Source organism: Salvia hispanica, chromosome 5 (assembly GCF_029641045.1).
Source record: "Salvia hispanica isolate PSC_SH4W2 chromosome 5, Shi_PSC_v1, whole genome shotgun sequence".
In the NCBI taxonomy this organism is placed as follows: Eukaryota; Viridiplantae; Streptophyta; class Magnoliopsida; order Lamiales; family Lamiaceae; genus Salvia; species Salvia hispanica.
Window position 1 is genome coordinate 31,900,240 of NC_142696.1, and position 18,554 is coordinate 31,918,793.

Consider the following 18,554-nt stretch of genomic DNA (forward strand, 5'->3'; position numbering starts at 1 on the left):
CCTATCAAAGTAATAATTGTGCTAGGTTATTGTAGTTTGGAATTTGTATAACCATAACTGTGAACGCACATCCCTGGGATTCCCTTATCTCTATATTTTTATCTCCGTGTTTTATCTGCAACAAGTTGTTTATTGCTCTCTATTGCTTTCAGTTTTCAAAATTTTCAAAATCTTTCGGTTCTCCAGATAGTAATTGAATTTTAGTAGAAGGTAGACATTCTGTGTTTGTTTTCCCCGTGTTCGATATTCGGTACTGACCTTTAGCTATACTGTTGCTACTTTGTATACTTGCATGTATTAATTTAATAGTGCTAAAAAATAGTGCATCAGCTGGCATGGCACTACTCGATGCATCGAGCATGTCCGTGCCAGTGAGCACACTGACGTGGCATGACGGGATTGGCCAACGGCTTCGCATCGCTGCCGCCGCTGGCACGATGTTGCTCGATGCATCGAGCACGTCCGTGCCAGCGAGCACACTGACGTGGCGCGACGGGATTGGCCAACGGCATAGCCGTTGGCATTTTCAGCATTTTTTAAAAAATTATTTTTAATTTAAAAAATCAAAAAAAAAAAAAAAATTATTTTTCCACTTCCCAAAAAATTATATCCTTTTTCTTCCCACTTTTAAAAAAAAAATTTCAATTTTTTTCCCCCAAAATTCACATTTTTCATCTATAAATACCCCCACTTCCACACCAAAAATTTCACACCATACTACACAATTCTCATCTAAATTCTTTCATCAATTCTCAATCTTTCACTCTTACAAAAAAAATGTCTGGCTCTCCTGCTCCCGCGGTTGGAACCACGATTGGTTCGGCTCAGATCCATTGCTTAGTCCGGAAACGCAATTCTCAGCCCCTCCTCAAACCCAAGGTTCTCAAGTTCCGGATGGCTACCGGCCTTACCCGGTGGACGACCAAGATTCCCCCGATGGGCGATACGGGTGGACACTCGAACCCGGATCGAGCGGCTCTCAAACTGCTTCTCCTCCTACTCCTCCCCCTCCTCCTCGTGGCACCCGAACCCTGTAGACACCAGCGGAGATGGATCCGTTATTCAAAGCCTATTTGATCATCTCCGAAGATCCCGAGGTTGGCACGAACCAAACCGGGGATAGGTTTTGGTGGCGCGTCTCTCGTCGGTATAATGAATACCGGCCGGTTGGAACCATCATGCGCAATGAGAGTATGGTGGGCAATGCCATATTCAGAGCCACCGACGAAATCCAAAAGTTTCAGGGGTATTACCTCCAGGAAGAGCGGATGGCGGGGAGCGGCAAGAGCGAGCTCGACATCATCAGTGCCGCCTTGGCGACCTAACAATCCATGAATTTGAAACCGCTCAAGTACCTTTGTAACATCCATGACCCTAAGTGAATATAATAGATGGAGTAATATTTATAATAAAACGTGTGACTGTGACCGTGTATAGTAATTGCATTATTGCATACACAAATACGGTAACATGAGAATGCACGTGTGTGGGAGGAAAAAACATACGTGTTTCTTATATGATATAGTAACATAATTATAGTACCTATATATTATTAATAAGGAGGTGGCTTATATTATCAATTAATAAGGAACATATAGTTTCGAAGATAGTGTACATACGTGTCAAATTTTAAGATTTGCATGCATAAGTAAATAATAAATTATTTACAAGGGTTCGGAAGCAATAGTTATTTGGTTTCTCCATGTCGGCCAAGCCGACTTAAGCATATATATTTCATTAACAGTTCATTTTTAAAAAAAAGAGGGAGGAAGAATAGTTAAAAAGGGAAGGGGAGAAGAGAAACAGGGGATTAGAAAGAGGGAAACTAGTGAAGGAAAAAGAAATGAGGAAGAGAAATATCATTTCAGTAGGAGAAAATTTTGAAGGAACAAGGGTCGTAGATGGCAAAGATGAATTCAAAGGTTTAGACAACTATTATCATAGACACGTGGGTATAAATCACACTTTTAATTTTACATATTTTATGTGATTGATTGCTATGTGTTAAAATTGAGTGAATATTTGGATTATATGATATGAGCCTAAAATAATTATGTGTTATTTGATATTGATGGTGTAATATGGATATGTAATTGGTGCAATGGATATGTTTGACATATGGTATTGGAATACTTGAATCATTGGATTAAAGAGGATCTGTGACAGTCATGCCCTGGGTCTGATATCAATGGCAATGGAACTGCGGGTCATATACAATGACAATGGACCTTGGGGTCATATACAATGACAATGGACCTTGGGGTCATATACATGTATACAATGGCAATGGACCTACGGGTCATATATACAATGGCAATGGACCTTCGGGCCATATATATGTATACAATGACAATGGACCTACGGGTCATATATACAATGGCAATGGACCTTCGGGTCATATATATATGTACAAAGGCAATGGGACCTTCGGGTCATATACAATGGAATCCCGGGCAGATACCAGGCTTGATTTGTCACAGAATAATAAAATGGAATAGATTGGCATATGCATATGAACATGAAATTATTTATGATATTTGATGTTTGTTTATACATGTATTGATTAAATAATATGGTTGATAATTGTGATGTAAAATTAAATGTATGGTTTATTTTCACTAAGTTGTGACTCATGCAAGCTAATGCTATTATTTTTAAGGAGTAAGATATGGTTGATGTTTTAATTTACGCGAGTTATGTGTATTATCAAGATCGACAGTTGATGCATTTCTTTACATGAAATAAGCCTAATAAATGATAAATTTTGTAATTATAGTATTTTGGATGGCGAAATGATTAATATGTGATTTATTTACATAAATTTGTATTTATTTTATTATAAATATATACGTCAAAAAGGTTGGGGTGTGACAACCTCAGTTGTTGGCAGGAGTCGCGCCATCATCCGAAGTATAAGGGATGCGTAGTATCCTCCTCCAGCAAACGGTCAAGGTCGGTAGCCCTATCCGACAGTGCCTCCGATGAGGTGGCTACCCAGCTTGCCGCAACTAACTTGGGTAGTCCTGACGCTGGCCCGAGCAGTTCCCAACGCCGGCTGCAAGGAAGGAAGAAGGCGACGACCAACCGCCGTTGCACCGCGACTCCATCCGCCCCCGATCCCGATCCCGCTCCCTTTGTGCCACCTCAACCCTCCAACCACGCGTTGTGGCCCCTCTTGGCTCAACTCAATATGGCCGATACGTCTCGGATGACTCCCGAGCAACTTGATTCACATGTTCCAATGATATGGGGTCTCTGAAGAACATTGGGGATAGAGGACTAGTCTTCCACGAGGGTATTTTTTAGCTTTTAATAATGTAATTTTTAATTTGTAGGATTTTAATTATATATGTTTTTATTTTCTAAGATTTTAATTATGTATTTTTATTTATTAGGATTTTAATTATGTAATTTTTATTTTTTAGGATTTAATTATGTAATTTTTATATTTTAATGTATTTTTATATTGAAGACATGTTATTAGTAATTGAAGTATTTAAATTAAATAATGCAATGGTGGGACCCTTGAGCATGTCTTTGCGGAAAAGCATGAATGTGGGTGTTGTGCTCTTGCCTGAGAGCAGGGAGTAAAAGTCGGTCTGGGCTCACGTTCGTGCTCTTGCCAAAGAGCACAAATATGGATGCTCTAATGTCACGTTATTTTGAAAATTTTAATTTTGCCCATAAGTCTCACACTTGGTAAATAATATCACAAACTTTGACTTACTTATTAATTTCCCACTCGATAAATGTTAGCTAATGGGGCAAAATTTTGCGTAGGAGGCTAGTCAGAAAGTTGATGCAAACTACGGAAAATTATGAAAAGAGATGCAAAGAGTGAGGTGGAGATGGTCAAAACTCAAATGAAATAAGTGTATGTAAAAAGAAAAATTATAACTTGTTCACGATAGGTCATTTGTTTTTTTAAATAAATATTAAATGATTTTTCACATCATCAATTAAATATCGATTCGTCTTCCATGTTACTTTCAATAAGCTAGAATCTATCATCAGTGGAAAGTTGATACTCTAGTCGAAAATTGTAATATTATTTGTTAAGTTTGAAGTTTGTGGAAAAAAATTAAATTTTCCAGAAGTTGCGCAATATTATATGCCAATAACCCTATTTTGTATTATACTAACTAATATTGAACTCTTAATGCAGTGTCAAATTATGAATAATCTGAGCAACCATTTAATTAATTATTAGCTCATGTTTAAGACGTCTAAGATTCTGTTATTAATTGAACATCTTGCTTATTTAATTTAACTAACCTATTTTAACATTTATTATAGGGATATTGGTCTCTAAAATCATGAACTTTACTCAAATTTTGGTATTTCTCATGAACTTTAAAATTGGACTATAAAATCACAAACTTTACATTTTGTTTGTTATTTCTCATGGTGGCTCAATCACCATATCCAACCAACTTCCGTGCTTTTTTTATCATACTTAGCACTACTAAGTCAACATGATTTTCTATATGGTCTTTTATCCTACTTGTCACGAATTTAAAAAGTAATCTAAAATATTATAAACATCTCACGATTGCCAAGTATAATAAGATTTTTGCCGAAGATTTCTTATTTAGGCTGCCATGGGAAATAACAAACAAAATGTAAAGTTTGTGATTTTTTAGACCAATTTTAAAGTTCATGGGAAATACCAAAATTTAAGCAAAGTTTATGATTTTAGAGAGCAATATCCCTTTATTATACTGCTATTAGATAAATTTCAAGACTTCAAGTGATATAGTTTAGGTAGTATATAATAAAACATCAATCTTAAAACACATATAATCAATATAATATCGATCAAGATAAAATTTTAATTCAATAACAATACTAACCTTCTGGTCAATAGTTACTATCCAAGATGTCTTGATCAAGTACGGTTGCAAAAAAATCAAACTCATGTTAACAAGACAAATCAATAGAAAATCAATATCATACACTCAATGATATAGATTAACCTATAAACAATAATTTTTGAGATGTTGTCTTTCACTATGACAAGAAAGATTTCTCTTAATATGGTATTTTCATTGCAATGCCACAAACTAGTGCCATTCCTCATTCCAAGGTTAGGAAGATTATTTAAACTTGACAAGGTAACCTTTCCTATTGCCTAATTTTTTTGCAAGGAACATTTTATATTTTATTTCCAATAAAAATATACACGTACTAACAAAATGAATAATTCTCATTAAAAATGAAAAAAAGGATTATGTAAAGAGTAGTAGAAACGCTTTAGCAAGTGGAAGTAGTAGAGTGTAGCAGATACGCTTTGGTCGTCGAAATAGATCAAAGTTGACAAACCGAGGCATTAAACACGAAGAGAAAAATAGCGTATTCCTTCTGCCGGCAAAAATGTCGGCCACAAAGTTCAGTGTGATGGTGAGCCTCTTCAACTGGATGCAGAAGAGCAAGTCCTCCTCCCTCAAGCGCTCCAAATTCCGCAAGTTTCTCGACACCTTCTGCCGCCCCAAAAACGGCGCCGACTACTTCGCCGCCATCCGCCTCATCCTCCCCGCTCTCGACCGCGAGCGCGCCTCCTATGGCCTCCGCGAGCACGTCCTCGCCACCTGCCTCATCGACGCCCTCGGCATCTCTCGCGACTCTCCCGACTCCCAGCGCCTCCTCAACTGGCGCAAGGGCGGCGCCAAGTCCGGTGCCTTCGCTGGAAACTTCGCTCTCGTCGCCGCCGAGGTCGGTTATGCAATCGATTCACATTTTCTTCCATAAAGCAATCACTTGTTTTCAATGTTATTTTAGGTTTTGTAGTTTTTATATGTCTAATCCGAATTACATTTTGTCAACTACTTTCACCGTTTTGGCCGCTTGTAGTTGTCCAACGATTAGGGGCAAATGAAGACAAATAGTAGTTTGATAGAATCTGAAATATTAAATATTAGGATAGATGAAACATAAAAATTGGTTGGGGGTGATTGCTAGTTTTCTGGAATAGAAGTGTTTCTGAAGCATAGTTGTCACTCTGATTACTCGTATCTATGTGATAGCATTATTATTAGGAGAAATGTACACTCATCATCAGTCATTCTATTGTTCTACATGGCTCCATTTGTTTTCGAATTTTCATTGTTGTTACGAATGTTATCTTTTGCTTGTGTTCATTGGTGCTGCTCCTGCCAGACATAAAGAGCGTCTAACTTTGATTTTCTAGCATTTATCATTCTTTTCCTTAATTGTTTGATGAGTCGGCAGGCTATGTACCAGTATTCAGACTCCAGTCTCTGCATGCTACTGTTTTCCCAATAGTTAGATAATAATCCCCTGCTCTCCTAATCTATGTCAATTTGTTGATTTAATTGACCATCATTGCATTTTTTACGCATCTTATGTACCCACATATCGGTGTCATGGTTTACTCTCTTATAAGATGTCATTAGTTCTTGCATGTGTTGGCAGGTGCTTCAGCGGAGGCAGGGAATGTCTTCAGGGGACCTTACTATACTAGAGTTAAATGAACTACTTGATCGTTTATCCACTTCTGAGAATAGGTAGAATTTGTCCTATAGGCCTATCACAGCATATTTTCTTATTTCCAGTGAAGTTATTGCGTTCATAGCTTGCCTTTCAATATATGTTCTTTTTTGGCCTTCCTTTTTAGTGTCTTGAAATTGTTTTTGATCCGGTCTCATGCATTTAGAAACAAATGGATCCTATTCTCACTCTGTAGACCACACATTAAATAATCAAGAAGATAGATACTTTGGTTGATTCATATGCATCAGAATTAATACATGGATTTGGGTTTCTTGGTGCAGATCAGAAAAGATTTCTGTTCTTTCTGAACTGATAAGGAAAACAAATGTTCAAGAAATGAAGTGGATAATCATGATAATTCTCAAAGGTGGTTTGGGTTTATGTTTAATTCATCTCTTATCTTGATGTTTTTCTCTTAAGCTTTAACCTTCTTCATCTTCTGCAACTCTTCCAAATTTCAGATCTTAAGCTGGGAATAAGTGAAAAGAGCATATTTCATGAATTTCACCCTGATGCTGAGGACTTATTCAATGTCACCTGTGATCTAAAACTCGTTTGTGAAAAGTTACAAGATCGCAGTCAGCGGCATAAGCGACAGGTTGGTCTCAGACTCTGGACTAAGTATCATATCTAATGACATTTATTTATCAAAAAACCATTAACGGGGGAGGCATCAAACTTCGTATGTCCAACTCTTTATAAAAAAACTATGCCTGTATGGCTGTATGTGTCCAGTATGTGTATTAGAATTGACCTAATCAATAGATGTATGTTATTTGACTAATGGAATTTTATTCACCTAGTCTAATTATTTCTAAGACTGCCAGTTGAGTTTGCACTGTCCAGAATCACAATTTCATATTCTCTTGGATTTTTTCTACGTCATGCTGCATTCACTGTATTTTCTTTGTTTTAGAAAGTGATTTACTGGACAGTTATATCTATTAGACTCTTGAAAAAGTAACTTTCATGACCGATATTGCTGTTTAGCTTTTCTTTATTTTCCTAACTAGGTTTTACTCCATTGCCAATATTAGGCTAAAAGCATGGGGCCTTTTTGACTTTAGATAGATTCTCATCTCAGCAGACTATGCTTTGTCAACTTCTGAAATTAATATCCAGATTTTACGGATAAATTAAGGTTTGTCAAGCTGTGACTTCAATTTCTTTCTCAACCAACCACAACACAAATGAGAGACCTCACCCACTTTCTTCCCTGCTAAAATGGAGCGTCTCTTTGCTTTTTCCTTTATCCCATCTGAAATCCCCTGATCGGTAGAGAAAACACCCTATTTAACATTATTCATACTCAGATAGCTCGGTTGTTTAATATTCTAAATTTCTAATCCATGCTCACATGTCTTTTCTTTTATCCCTTCTGTGTTATCTCTTTTCAAGTTTCGTATTAGATAATTAGTCCTTTCATCTGCAAACATGTGATTATGATCATGATGTTTTTTATTCTTATGTAGGACATTGAAGTTGGCAAACCTGTCCGACCTCAACTAGCTTTGAGAGTGAGCAATGCTGCTGCTGCCTGGAAAAAGGTTGGCCATTCAGTCAGAAGAATCATTTGTTAGAAACAATTTTATTTATATATTAGTATTATTTATATATTAGTATTATTTTTTTGTTTATTGGCAACATCGAGTTCAACTATTAGAAGGATATAAAATTGCCTTTTTGCCCCTGAATCCCAGCTTCTTAATTGTCTTGCATATTTCTTTCCGACCAAATAGCTTCATGGAAAGGAAGTAGTCGTTGAGTGCAAATTTGATGGTGATCGCATCCAAATCCACAAAAATGGAGCTGACATAAAATTTTTCTCAAGGTAGTTTGCTTTCTTAGAACCAACTCTTTAGTTACATGTGCTGAGTAGTTCAAATAATTATGCACCTTTCTAACTGGCTGGCTGGTACTACAAACTTTTATTTTTGGTTACCTGAGTGTCAATTTAGAAAGTAACTTGGGATCGTCTATATAAACAAAACAAAACTAAGGCGATTCAATCTAATTTAAAGTTCACAAGATGTCATGAAAGTGCTTGTAGTGCAGTTGATACTTGGTAAGGTGTTGCTTCAAAAAAATTTGACAAACCAGTTCAACTGGCTGACTGTTCACGGCCGAACTAACCGTTTTTCTGGTTCATAGCGGCAAAAAAGTTGCCAGTTTTAATGTTTGAATCAGACGGGACCAAGCACTGATTTGCGGCTGAACCGGCCACTCCAGTCCAGTTTTAAAAATAGTGTGCACCCCATACTTTAGTTGTCACCTTATAAGTTTCATGAATTATTAACAGCTATGCTTCAATAATTAGTTACTTCTTTTTTAATGTTGACACTTGAGTTTGACAGGAATTTTCTTGATCATCCAGAATATGGATATGGCATGTCAGACATTATAAGAGAGAATATTCTGGTGGACAGGTGAGTATTGCGAAAACCAGTAGTTTGCCTCAGCTTTTCGTTCATCTCTCTATATTTAACCTTTATTTAATTCTATCATCTAAAAAATGCTGATTACCTATTTTATTCTTGATTTATAAAGAAATGCTGTTATAATTTGAAAAAAAAACTCCATCCTTTGAAAAAATTGGAAAGGGCATCTTGGCTGGAAATAACATTTTGACCAAATAATGCTAATTAATAAATTGAACTTTCTTTCCCTCCTTTTGCAACCATGACTAATATTTCATCGGATCCCTCATTTTCCTCTCTCACTCTAGTCTCTACATCAAGAAACAGGGTTTTAGGAAATTCGAAATCATATCATGACCTTAGCAGTATATCCAAAAGAATCTGAACAGATTTTAGATGCCATTACTTCATCTTCATGTCAACTGATGATTACATGGCATAAATAGTTGCTATCTCTACTACAGATGTATTCTTGATGGTGAAATGCTGGTCTGGGACAAATCTGCAAATCGTTTTGCAGAGTTTGGTTCAAATCAAGAAATAGGTGTCATTTCACTGCCTTTGACTGTGTTTGCTGTATCTCTAGTTGCTATGTGTATAATGTTAAGCAGTCTTATGTATCCCTTGTTTTGTCAGCCAAGGCTGCCAAGGATGGGCTCGATAGCGATCGACAGGTCTCTTTATTTGTAATATATGCAAATAAATTTTCAAATTTAATTACATCCATTCTGTTTTTGACCTTCACTTTCTTCTAATGCAGTTGTGCTGTATCCATATATGGTTTAAGCAAAACGGGACATGATTTTCTTGAATTTCATGTTTGGTTCTAGTTGAGGTGTACAAGAAATAAAATTAATTCCTATCAGTTAAGAAGTTTTCTGGCCTTTGTTACAACCTTCTCTTCCCTTGTTCTCCTATTTTTCTTCACTGCTACTTCCCAGCCCTCCCCCTTTTTTGAATTTGCCTTAACATGACATTTGGCTAGATATTGCGTTTGACATCCTTTATGCTGGAGATACCAGTGTTATTCACCAGAGCTTGAAGGAGAGGCATCAACTTCTTCAGCAATTTGTCAAACCTATAGTAGGTCGTTTGGAAATTTTGGTTCCTAATGGCGGCCTTAATACACATCGTCCTGCTGGTAAAGATAATGCACTTGTTTCTTACTTCTTTTGCGGTATAATCTGTTGCAGTTATATTTATAAATGTCAATGTTAAGGAAAATAATACTCCGTTTTACTTTGTAATTATGATAGTGTGATAGGTTTTTACCATTGTATAGTACTAGTCGGCAGTGCTTTGATGTTGCTATAAGGAAACAAAATTCATAGATTTCCTGTCATTCTGAAGCATATTGTTATGACACAGGGGAACCATGTTGGTCTCTAATTGTTCATGATGTTGATGGCATTGAAAGGTTTTTCAAAGAAACCATTGATAACAGGTTATGTTTCCCATCCTTCTCACTTTCTTGCTTCCCCATTTTCTCTCCTCTTTGAGCTGTTTTTGGTGCTTGTGTCCTTGCATGAGCTTGTATTCCATCGATCAATTTGGCTTTTGCAATCTTTACCATGTGATTTTACTTCACGGAAGATAAAATATTGGGCACACTCACTTAACATTTTCAACGTTTACATTTCAGTTGAAATTATAACTAATGAAGTCCATTAAATTATCACGATTTATCTAGCATGTTACAAAGAAGACGATTTGCCCCATTTAATGATGCCATTGAACAAGTAGAATTGGTCTGTCTCTTGATATTTAACTAATTAATAATGATTAGAGGTTTGATTTCATTTACAGGGTTAGGTTCTTTGTGACCATCTTGTATATGCTGAAACCAAACAATATTTAAAGCCAGACTTCATACATTTATTTGTTTCTATACAGCACATATCTTTTTCGAGCTTCATTTCTAGGTTCTTGTTTAAATATAATCTACGATTAGGGTAATGGGACTATAAATATGAGGATGAAGGAGAGGATAGCAGACGTGGAGAATTGTCGCAGTTTTCATTTTCCAATGATGCTTTCACTTGAAGCTGTATTTATTTTGTTTAATTTCGTGATATCCAGCTGAACTTAGTTTCCTTTCTTCTACTGGTAATGTTAGAGATGAAGGAATCGTCCTGAAAGATCTCAGCTCTAAATGGGAACCTAGTGATCGTAGTGCAAAGTGGATGAAGTTGAAGCCTGATTACATCCGAGCAGGCTCCGATTTAGACGTTCTTATAATAGGTCTGAGATTTACACTTCTAACTTAATTTTAGAAGTAATTTTGGTGTTACCATCCTGTACTTAAGCTATTCAATGCAGGAGGTTACTACGGTTCTGGACGTCACGGAGGCGAGGTAAGAAAAGTTGCTTTAGCTGGTTGATTATGATTGCAATCTAACTCCCTCAAGAAACTATTTACATTGTGTTCAATGATTGAATCATTGAAGGTAGCACAATTTCTTGTGGGCCTTGCAGAGCGTCCAAGCCCAAATGCATATCCAAAACGGTTAGTCTTTCTGCAATCATTGGCTTCATTGTTTAGTCATGTGTTGCATCGGAGTTATGTATAGTGTTAAAAATGTATTTCTTTTACTTTATTCATCTGTTGCTTGTTGATTGTTTAACATTTTGTGGATGAAAGTTGTCTCTGCATCATGTATGTAAACTTCACCGGTTATAATAATAGGTATATTTGGGCATTACTCTACTTTAGCAATTTGTTACTAATCGTTTTCCTGAAATTATGTAGATGATTACATGGATTTTGTTATTATCTTTAGTTATTATTTTCTCAGTTGTTGATTAGTGGTGTCTTAGAGATAGGTTTAATTAGTAGAGTTCGAGTAGGAGTGGTGTCTTTATGTAATTGTGACAAATAGCTCTTCATTAGATGAGCTATGGGTCTTTGGAAAAATTAGATTATGCCGATAATTTATCTTAGCGATGGTAGTTTAGGCTAGCCGTAGGGCCTTGAAAGAGGATTATCTTTGTAATCTGTCGTTCAGTTTCTATCAATTATATTCAGTTTTTTTTTCTGTCCCTTGCTGATATTCCTGCTTGTCTTATGTTCGTTCTTCATAACAGCCGCCATATTTCAACACAATTATGCTCTTAAGTGGGATAGATTCCACCACCATAGTTCACCCAAGTAATATTATAAGCTAAGAAGCATAGTTTCAACCGAGAGAGCCAAGTATATATTTGTTGAGCAAGAAACGGCCTTGCTTTGATTAATAAATGTTCCATGTCCTAATATTAACTAGAAATCCCTAAGTCCTTCATTCAAATATCTTGGCCTGACATCTTTGAAGCTATAATCAGAAAGATAAAATTCTTAGTAAGTTATGCAAGAAAAAAGATGCATGCCATGGAAATTCAGTTCTAGAGTTTATCCATCTTTCTTTCAAGTAGTGGAGTTTCCAGCTGTAGGCAGTGTTTGAGATTTTTGGAGGATTTTTGGGGGGAGGATGTTTCCTTTGCTGTGTCTCCATCATTCTATCAGCACCTTCATTCCATAATCAATCGTTTGCTTCGCTTATCCACTTTTATTCGCCCCGCGTTCTGGATCTGCTCTCTCAGTGGAACTCTGGCACATCTGATCTTAGTAACATTTTGGGCCGATTGCAGAGTACCAGGATATGCAGGGATCAATTGGGTTTCTTCTGATGTTTTTTCTTGTAGACCTTTATACTGATCATACTTTTCTTCTCGTCCTTGTTTTCTTTTTCTTAATTTAAATAAGGATATAATATAATCGGTCTACCAAATTTTTAAAATAAGGTTCTTTTTAATAGACACAGATTTGGAGTGGATTCCTTACACTGTTTGTATCTTATCTTCTCATTTAAAATTTCAGCTTCTTCTAAACGACAATACATACAACACACTCATACACAAAACACCCTAAACGATCATTCCTGTTTTTTACTCATGTTAATTTTACGCTATTATCTTGCCATACTAACTATATTTATTTTATTTAAGATTCCTACTGCTTGTTTGGCATTAGGTAATTGGAATACTAAAACCTTGTTTATCTTGTATGCAATTTAATCAGTGAAGCTCCTGATGTAAATGGATATTTTTATTTTTGGACTTTGCAGTATATTTTTGTACGGAAGAAATGATGTACCATAGCTCATCTTATGCCTTAATTTTCTTTCTCCTTTTCAGAATGCATTTGCTTCCTCATATACTATAGCATATTAATGGTAGTTACTGCAGTCTACTCCTATAAGTTGAAATATATTTAGCGTTGGAATGCTGTGGGGGGTTTCATCATCAAAGTTGCAGTGTTGGTATTAGCTCCGATTCTGATTTTTCTGGTATTGCAGATTTCTTTCATTTTGCAGAGTGGGTACAGGACTTTCTGACGAAGAGCTCAATGCTGTTGTCACCAAATTGAAGCCCTATTTCAGGTGACTCTTAATTAACTATGTTTGAGATTGGGAATTGGGTATGCAATTTTTTTGGCTGCAAATTCATGCTGGGAAACTGTCACCATTTTTTATGTTTATCACAATTTACAGAGTTTGTTGTTTAGGAACTTGTGCCACTGTTTTATCTTTTTAATGCATTCCGTTACTTCTTATTTATATGCATACCACAAAGATGCATGCATTCTTACTCTTTTGCTGAGTTGTTTCTACTTAAACGGTCAACACTATGTCCTAACAGTTCCCTACATTGCATATACTCTATTCCAGGAAGTATGAATATCCAAAGAAACTGCCTCCAAACTTTTATCAAGTTACAAATAATTCAAAGGAGAGGCCAGATGTTTGGGTTGAGAGCCCAGAAAAGTGAGCTGAAAGCTTCAGTGATTTGTACAACTGTTTAAAGTTTTTATCTATTTGCTTACCATTACCTTGTTGTATACACAGATCAATTATAGTTTCCATAACCAGTGATATTCGAACAATCAGGTCAGAGGTATACAAATTGAACTGCTTCATTTTTTTCATAGTTGTGTACAAGTATTTCATCGTGCAGTGATACTAAAACTATCAGGGACTTTGATTGTGCTCCAGTTCCTTGTAAATTTGTTTTTCTCCTTTTAAATATTATTACTTGAGTCAAATGGAAATAATTCTTCAACACTACCCTATATCCTTTTGGGCAGTGTCAAATGCAATTAATTTAATATAACTTGCAATCTTTGGTGATCAAGGTATTTACTGCTCCATATAGCTTGAGATTTCCGCGGATTGATCGTGTGAGATATGACAAGCCTTGGCATGAGTGCCTTGATGTCCAGTGTGAGTATATATATTGATAGTTAGTTATGACAAGCATTCTCATCCATTTTAGGGTTTCTTATATAGACCATTTTACCTCTTGCAGCTTTTGTTGAATTAGTCCATTCAAGCAATGGTACTATGCAAAGGGCAATGGACGACACAGTTATTCCGGAAAATAACCCAAGACGTAAAAAGTTATCTAGAGGAACAAAGATGAATGTCTCTGTTGTTCCTTCCCACTTCATTCAAACTGATGTTTCTGGGGTTAAGGGTGAAACATCGATATTTTCAAACATGATATTCTGTATCCTATTACCACGAACATTTTATATCACTGACTTATTATGCATCTTGATTGTGATGTTTCCTATCAATGAGAGGAATGCATCATGACCTTTAACACTAGCATGGTATTATGCTATTAACTTGAATAAGACTGAGGAATTAATCAAAATTTTATCTGTTACTGCTGAAAGTCACTTGTAGAGCTTGTAATGTTTTTCAAATGCTGCACAGATGCCTTACCATGACACTTCTAATTTGTATAGTCGATTACGACAACTTCATTCGTAATTGTTCTTCTTTAACATTTAGACTTTGTTAACGTGCCTATATTGCATTCTCTTGATTCCTTGCACAAATTGGTGGTTGAGAATGGCGGCACTTTTTCAATGAATTTGAACAGTTCGGTTACTCACTGTATAGCATCTGAAAGTAAAGGTCAGTCACTCTTGTCCGAACAATCTCACACTCTAGTCACTCTACGTAACAAAACTTGGCCATCAACTTTAACCAAAGTAAAGTAACATGTGCTTCAAAAGGAATGACTGCTGAATATATATAATAGGAATCAAATTTCAAGCTGCAAAGCGCCAGGGAGATGTTATTCATTACTCTTGGCTCCTTGAATGTTGTTCGCAGAAGCAGTCCCTCCCTTTACACCCAAAGTCAGTCATAGACTCGTATCTTAGCAATTTCTCTCTCTCTCTCTTGGATTATTTCCTTGATTTTCTAACTGGCCGTTCTCTCTTGGATTATTTCCTTGATTATTCGCCTTGAAGGTATTTTCTTTTTCTATCCGAGGAAACAAAGAAAAAGCTGGAAGAAGAAGTTGATGAGTTCTCCGATTCCTACTTTTTGGATTTGAATGTGACAGAACTGCAACAGGTACACATATTAATTAGTTATACTTGTTTAATCTCATGAGAAAGTTAGCTATTAGTATTGCTTAGTGTGAAGTTGTGAATTGGGAGGTATAGATTTACTGTATCGAACACGGATGTTTAAGCCAATTTTTCATCTTCATTTGGGTTTAATGTTGCTTTGCAGATATTAAACAACATCAATAAGATTGAAGATTCCAAAGCAATAGAGTACTGCAAGAAATTCTGTCCCAGGGAGGAGTGGGTACGCTTTCATGGTTGTCGTGTTTACTTCCATCTACCCAGGCAATCTTTGTAAGATAATTGAGATTTATTATTTGATTGGGATTAAGTTCATCCTGGTATGCATTTGAGGCATTTACATTTTTCTTTGGTACTTAGAAAATATAGAAACTGGGAAGTTCCATTTGAACTAGCTATTAGAAGGATGAAGGTTGGAATCTGCAGTGGAGGTGGCAGTATTGCAGACACACTTTCTCATGCTACTCATTTGGTGATTGTCTGTAGTCCAGAACTTGGTTTCGACTTTGATACACTTTTGAATAGGTGAGCTGTGCTCTAAAAAGCATATTTTATAACGCTTTCTGGTAAAATATAATCTGGGTGTGGAAATGAAATTGTGTGACACTTTTGGTTTCTTCCTATTGTATGACACTGGTTGATGTTTTCTAATCCTCCATTAATTAGCGTTTTTGAAGGATAAAAAGTTGTATTAAGGTTTTAAGGTTTTCATAAGTAATTCCATCACACAAAATGTAGTCATTATTTTAGCTGCTGTTCCAGCTTGAAGTTAGTTTATCATTGATTTTTATTTGTTAAATTCTTGACAGTGTTTCTGTAAAAAGTTAACTTATATTCTTTACATGCAAAGGAATTATACCTAGATCATCTATTCATCTCTATGTAGACGATGGCGTGATTTAGTCACATTTAAATGAGAATGGAATTGAACTAGATCATTGCTTTGATATCGATTTCTGAGGAGTTTTCAATTTCAAAGGATCATGACCTTTTCTTTTCTCTATTGTGTCAGTTTTTCAGAAGCACAGAGGCTTCTTTTGCACCGTAGAAATTTGCAAATTGTAAAGTCCCAGTGGTTAGATGATTGTTTTGAGAGAAACCAGAAGTTGCCTGAGGACATATATAATTTGAAGCCCTTGCAGTTCCAACAAGTATCAAGTGGGGAGAGGTAAGTGTTTTTATGAATGTTTTCTAGTATGTAATAATATGATTGTATCATAGTGACTCATGGTAATATGATTCCTGGTAGTAACAGTGTAGCTGAAACTCTATTAGTGAGATGACGGTTGTCAGATTCTGACACATAGATAAGCCCCACTGTGGGGATGGTGCAGGAGTTCTAAAAGAATAAACTTTTTTCCAATATTGTGACTGTCTGATTCAGTAATTGAGAATGTATTAGGTGAAACTACCTTTCAGACCAATAAAATTTCTGTAACTATCACTACTACTGGTTTGGATAAAGAATGTAACTTGAAATCATAGGTGTTAGATTGAACACTAACTCATTGGAGGTTTATGTGACTGTCCCTATCGAATATTGATGTGCTAGGTGACATTGGCGACATACATCACTGACTTATCCGTAAGATGTGTAATTTATTATTTTCTGCTTATAGATTAGTATATTGCAATTTGTTATACTAATACTTTTGCACTTCTCATTGTTTCAGTTTATGCAATATATGGTGATGTAATGCATACTTTATTCCTTTAACTATTCCAAATGAATCTATGAAAAACAATTTCTCCCAGACGTGTCTCCTACGTTTTATAGCAATTTACTCCACACGACCACACCCACGTGCAACTTGTTCCCTGAGGCGATTTTCTAGGTTTGGAGTGTTACTGAAATGTGAAAATAGTTTGTATATAAAGCTTGTGATTGGTTGATTACAGTGCAAACTGTCTGATTAACATTGAAATTTTGGGACTATCTTGAATGCTGCTCTTGGTATTGTTGTACCAAACTTTGCTACGGGTTAATTCTAGCTTTCTAGGAGTAGTAGGGAGGTTGGTGTTGTCTTTTATTTCCTAAACGACGTGCTTGTGCTGTAATATTAACGCTAAAAAAATCAACAATTTGACTTGTATTGTGTATGTGCTGTTACTTGCAGTGATGAACACAAACTTGCTGGAGAAGAAAATGATAGCTTGTCGAGGGATGCTTCGTCTTCTTTTGGAGGGGTGAGAGAAGAGTATGCTGCACCACACGAGCCAAGAGTAGTCAGCCTGCCGGATAGGGTCACGAAAAGGAGAAGAGGCAGACCCACTGGGACGAGTACTGGAAAATGCAAACCACTGGCCAATCTGCCCCGGAAAACAAGACCACGGGCTGGAAAAAAGCCTGCTAAGATCAGTGAATATGAATCCGATAATGATGCTTCTTCTGGTGACAAGGCACACTTTGAAGTCAGCAGCGCAGATTGTGGGAGTTCCGCAAAGGTAGACAATAGAAAGAGAGCAGCTGTAAATCAACCTAGAAGAGCAAGGGCAGCCCGGCTTAGAAAAAAGCCCGTCGAGATCAACGACGACGAATCAGAAGAAGGCGCAGCAGCAGTAGAGGAGAAAACCTCGGATGGAAATTTCAACCCTAATCCAACAACAAATGAGAGGCTCCGCGACACTTCAAGCCAACAGCCGGTTCCCGATTTGCATCAGACCGAGGCAGTGAAAGGTTCTATACCAGATACTGGCAAAGCAGTCGAACAAGAGATTGCAGAACCGAGCGAGTACATTGCAAGATTTGACAAGTCTGGAGTCGGGCAGAGCAGCAGCAAGAACCCAAGTGAAGAATATGTTGATCCGGTTCAGTCGATGCTACTAAGCATGTTACCGGGACTTGCAACGAACAAGGTGGAGAGTGTGGGACCGGTTCGTGAAGAGGCTGGAACAAGAGCTCCTGATCATGTCAATGAAGAATATAAAGTGGGAATGGATGCAGAAAATAAAGCAGTTAAGAAACGGAAAGTAAGCTACAAGGATATGGCAAGTGAACTTCTCAAGGATTGGTGAAGTTAACTCAGCTTGTATATATGCTAGAAACACTGATGGTGGCTATGAACTTTTCATTTTGGTTCCACTCTTGCATAATCTTTCTGCTAGGTTTTAGGTCATGCATTCAAGTGCAACTATTGATAATTTATAAGTAAATTAAGTATTGATAGTTAAAAAGTAGTGTACTGAGTAGTACAAACTGTACA

General features: G+C 36.6%; 1 protein-coding gene across 2 annotated transcripts; it reads left to right on the forward strand.

The window, feature by feature from the left end:
• The first annotated feature begins 5,278 nt into the window (after positions 1-5,278).
• On the forward strand, positions 5,279-18,433 carry ATLIG4 (DNA ligase IV). Of its 2 annotated transcripts, none has more exons than XM_048084635.2 (27): positions 5,279-5,712; positions 6,433-6,524; positions 6,792-6,877; positions 6,972-7,108; positions 7,983-8,057; positions 8,250-8,341; positions 8,865-8,936; positions 9,392-9,471; positions 9,564-9,601; positions 9,688-9,694; positions 9,913-10,068; positions 10,296-10,371; positions 11,044-11,168; positions 11,247-11,281; positions 11,375-11,433; positions 13,262-13,345; positions 13,634-13,729; positions 13,811-13,859; positions 14,098-14,185; positions 14,271-14,471; positions 14,762-14,887; positions 15,015-15,114; positions 15,229-15,334; positions 15,497-15,624; positions 15,721-15,876; positions 16,364-16,519; positions 17,469-18,433. In XM_048084635.2, exons 1-27 carry the CDS (start codon positions 5,374-5,376, stop codon positions 18,364-18,366), a joined length of 3,657 nt encoding a protein of 1,218 aa, XP_047940592.1. In that variant the 5' UTR covers positions 5,279-5,373; the 3' UTR covers positions 18,367-18,433. The 2 variants fall into 2 exon arrangements, with proteins under 2 accessions (XP_047940592.1, XP_047940591.1); XM_048084634.2 differs by having other exon boundaries at positions 5,280-5,712; positions 15,712-15,876.
• Positions 18,434-18,554: the final 121 nt, after the last annotated feature.

Excerpts from the sequence above, each read along its gene's own strand:
- ATLIG4 (XM_048084634.2), top strand. The coding sequence starts at position 5,374 with ATGTCGGCCACAAAGTTCAGTGTGATGGTGAGCCTCTTCAACTGGATG. Across the intron at positions 8,342-8,864 it reads GACATAAAATTTTTCTCAAG|GAATTTTCTTGATCATCCAG; the intron begins GTAGTTTGCTTT and ends TGAGTTTGACAG. Across the intron at positions 8,937-9,391 it reads GAGAATATTCTGGTGGACAG|ATGTATTCTTGATGGTGAAA; the intron begins GTGAGTATTGCG and ends TCTCTACTACAG.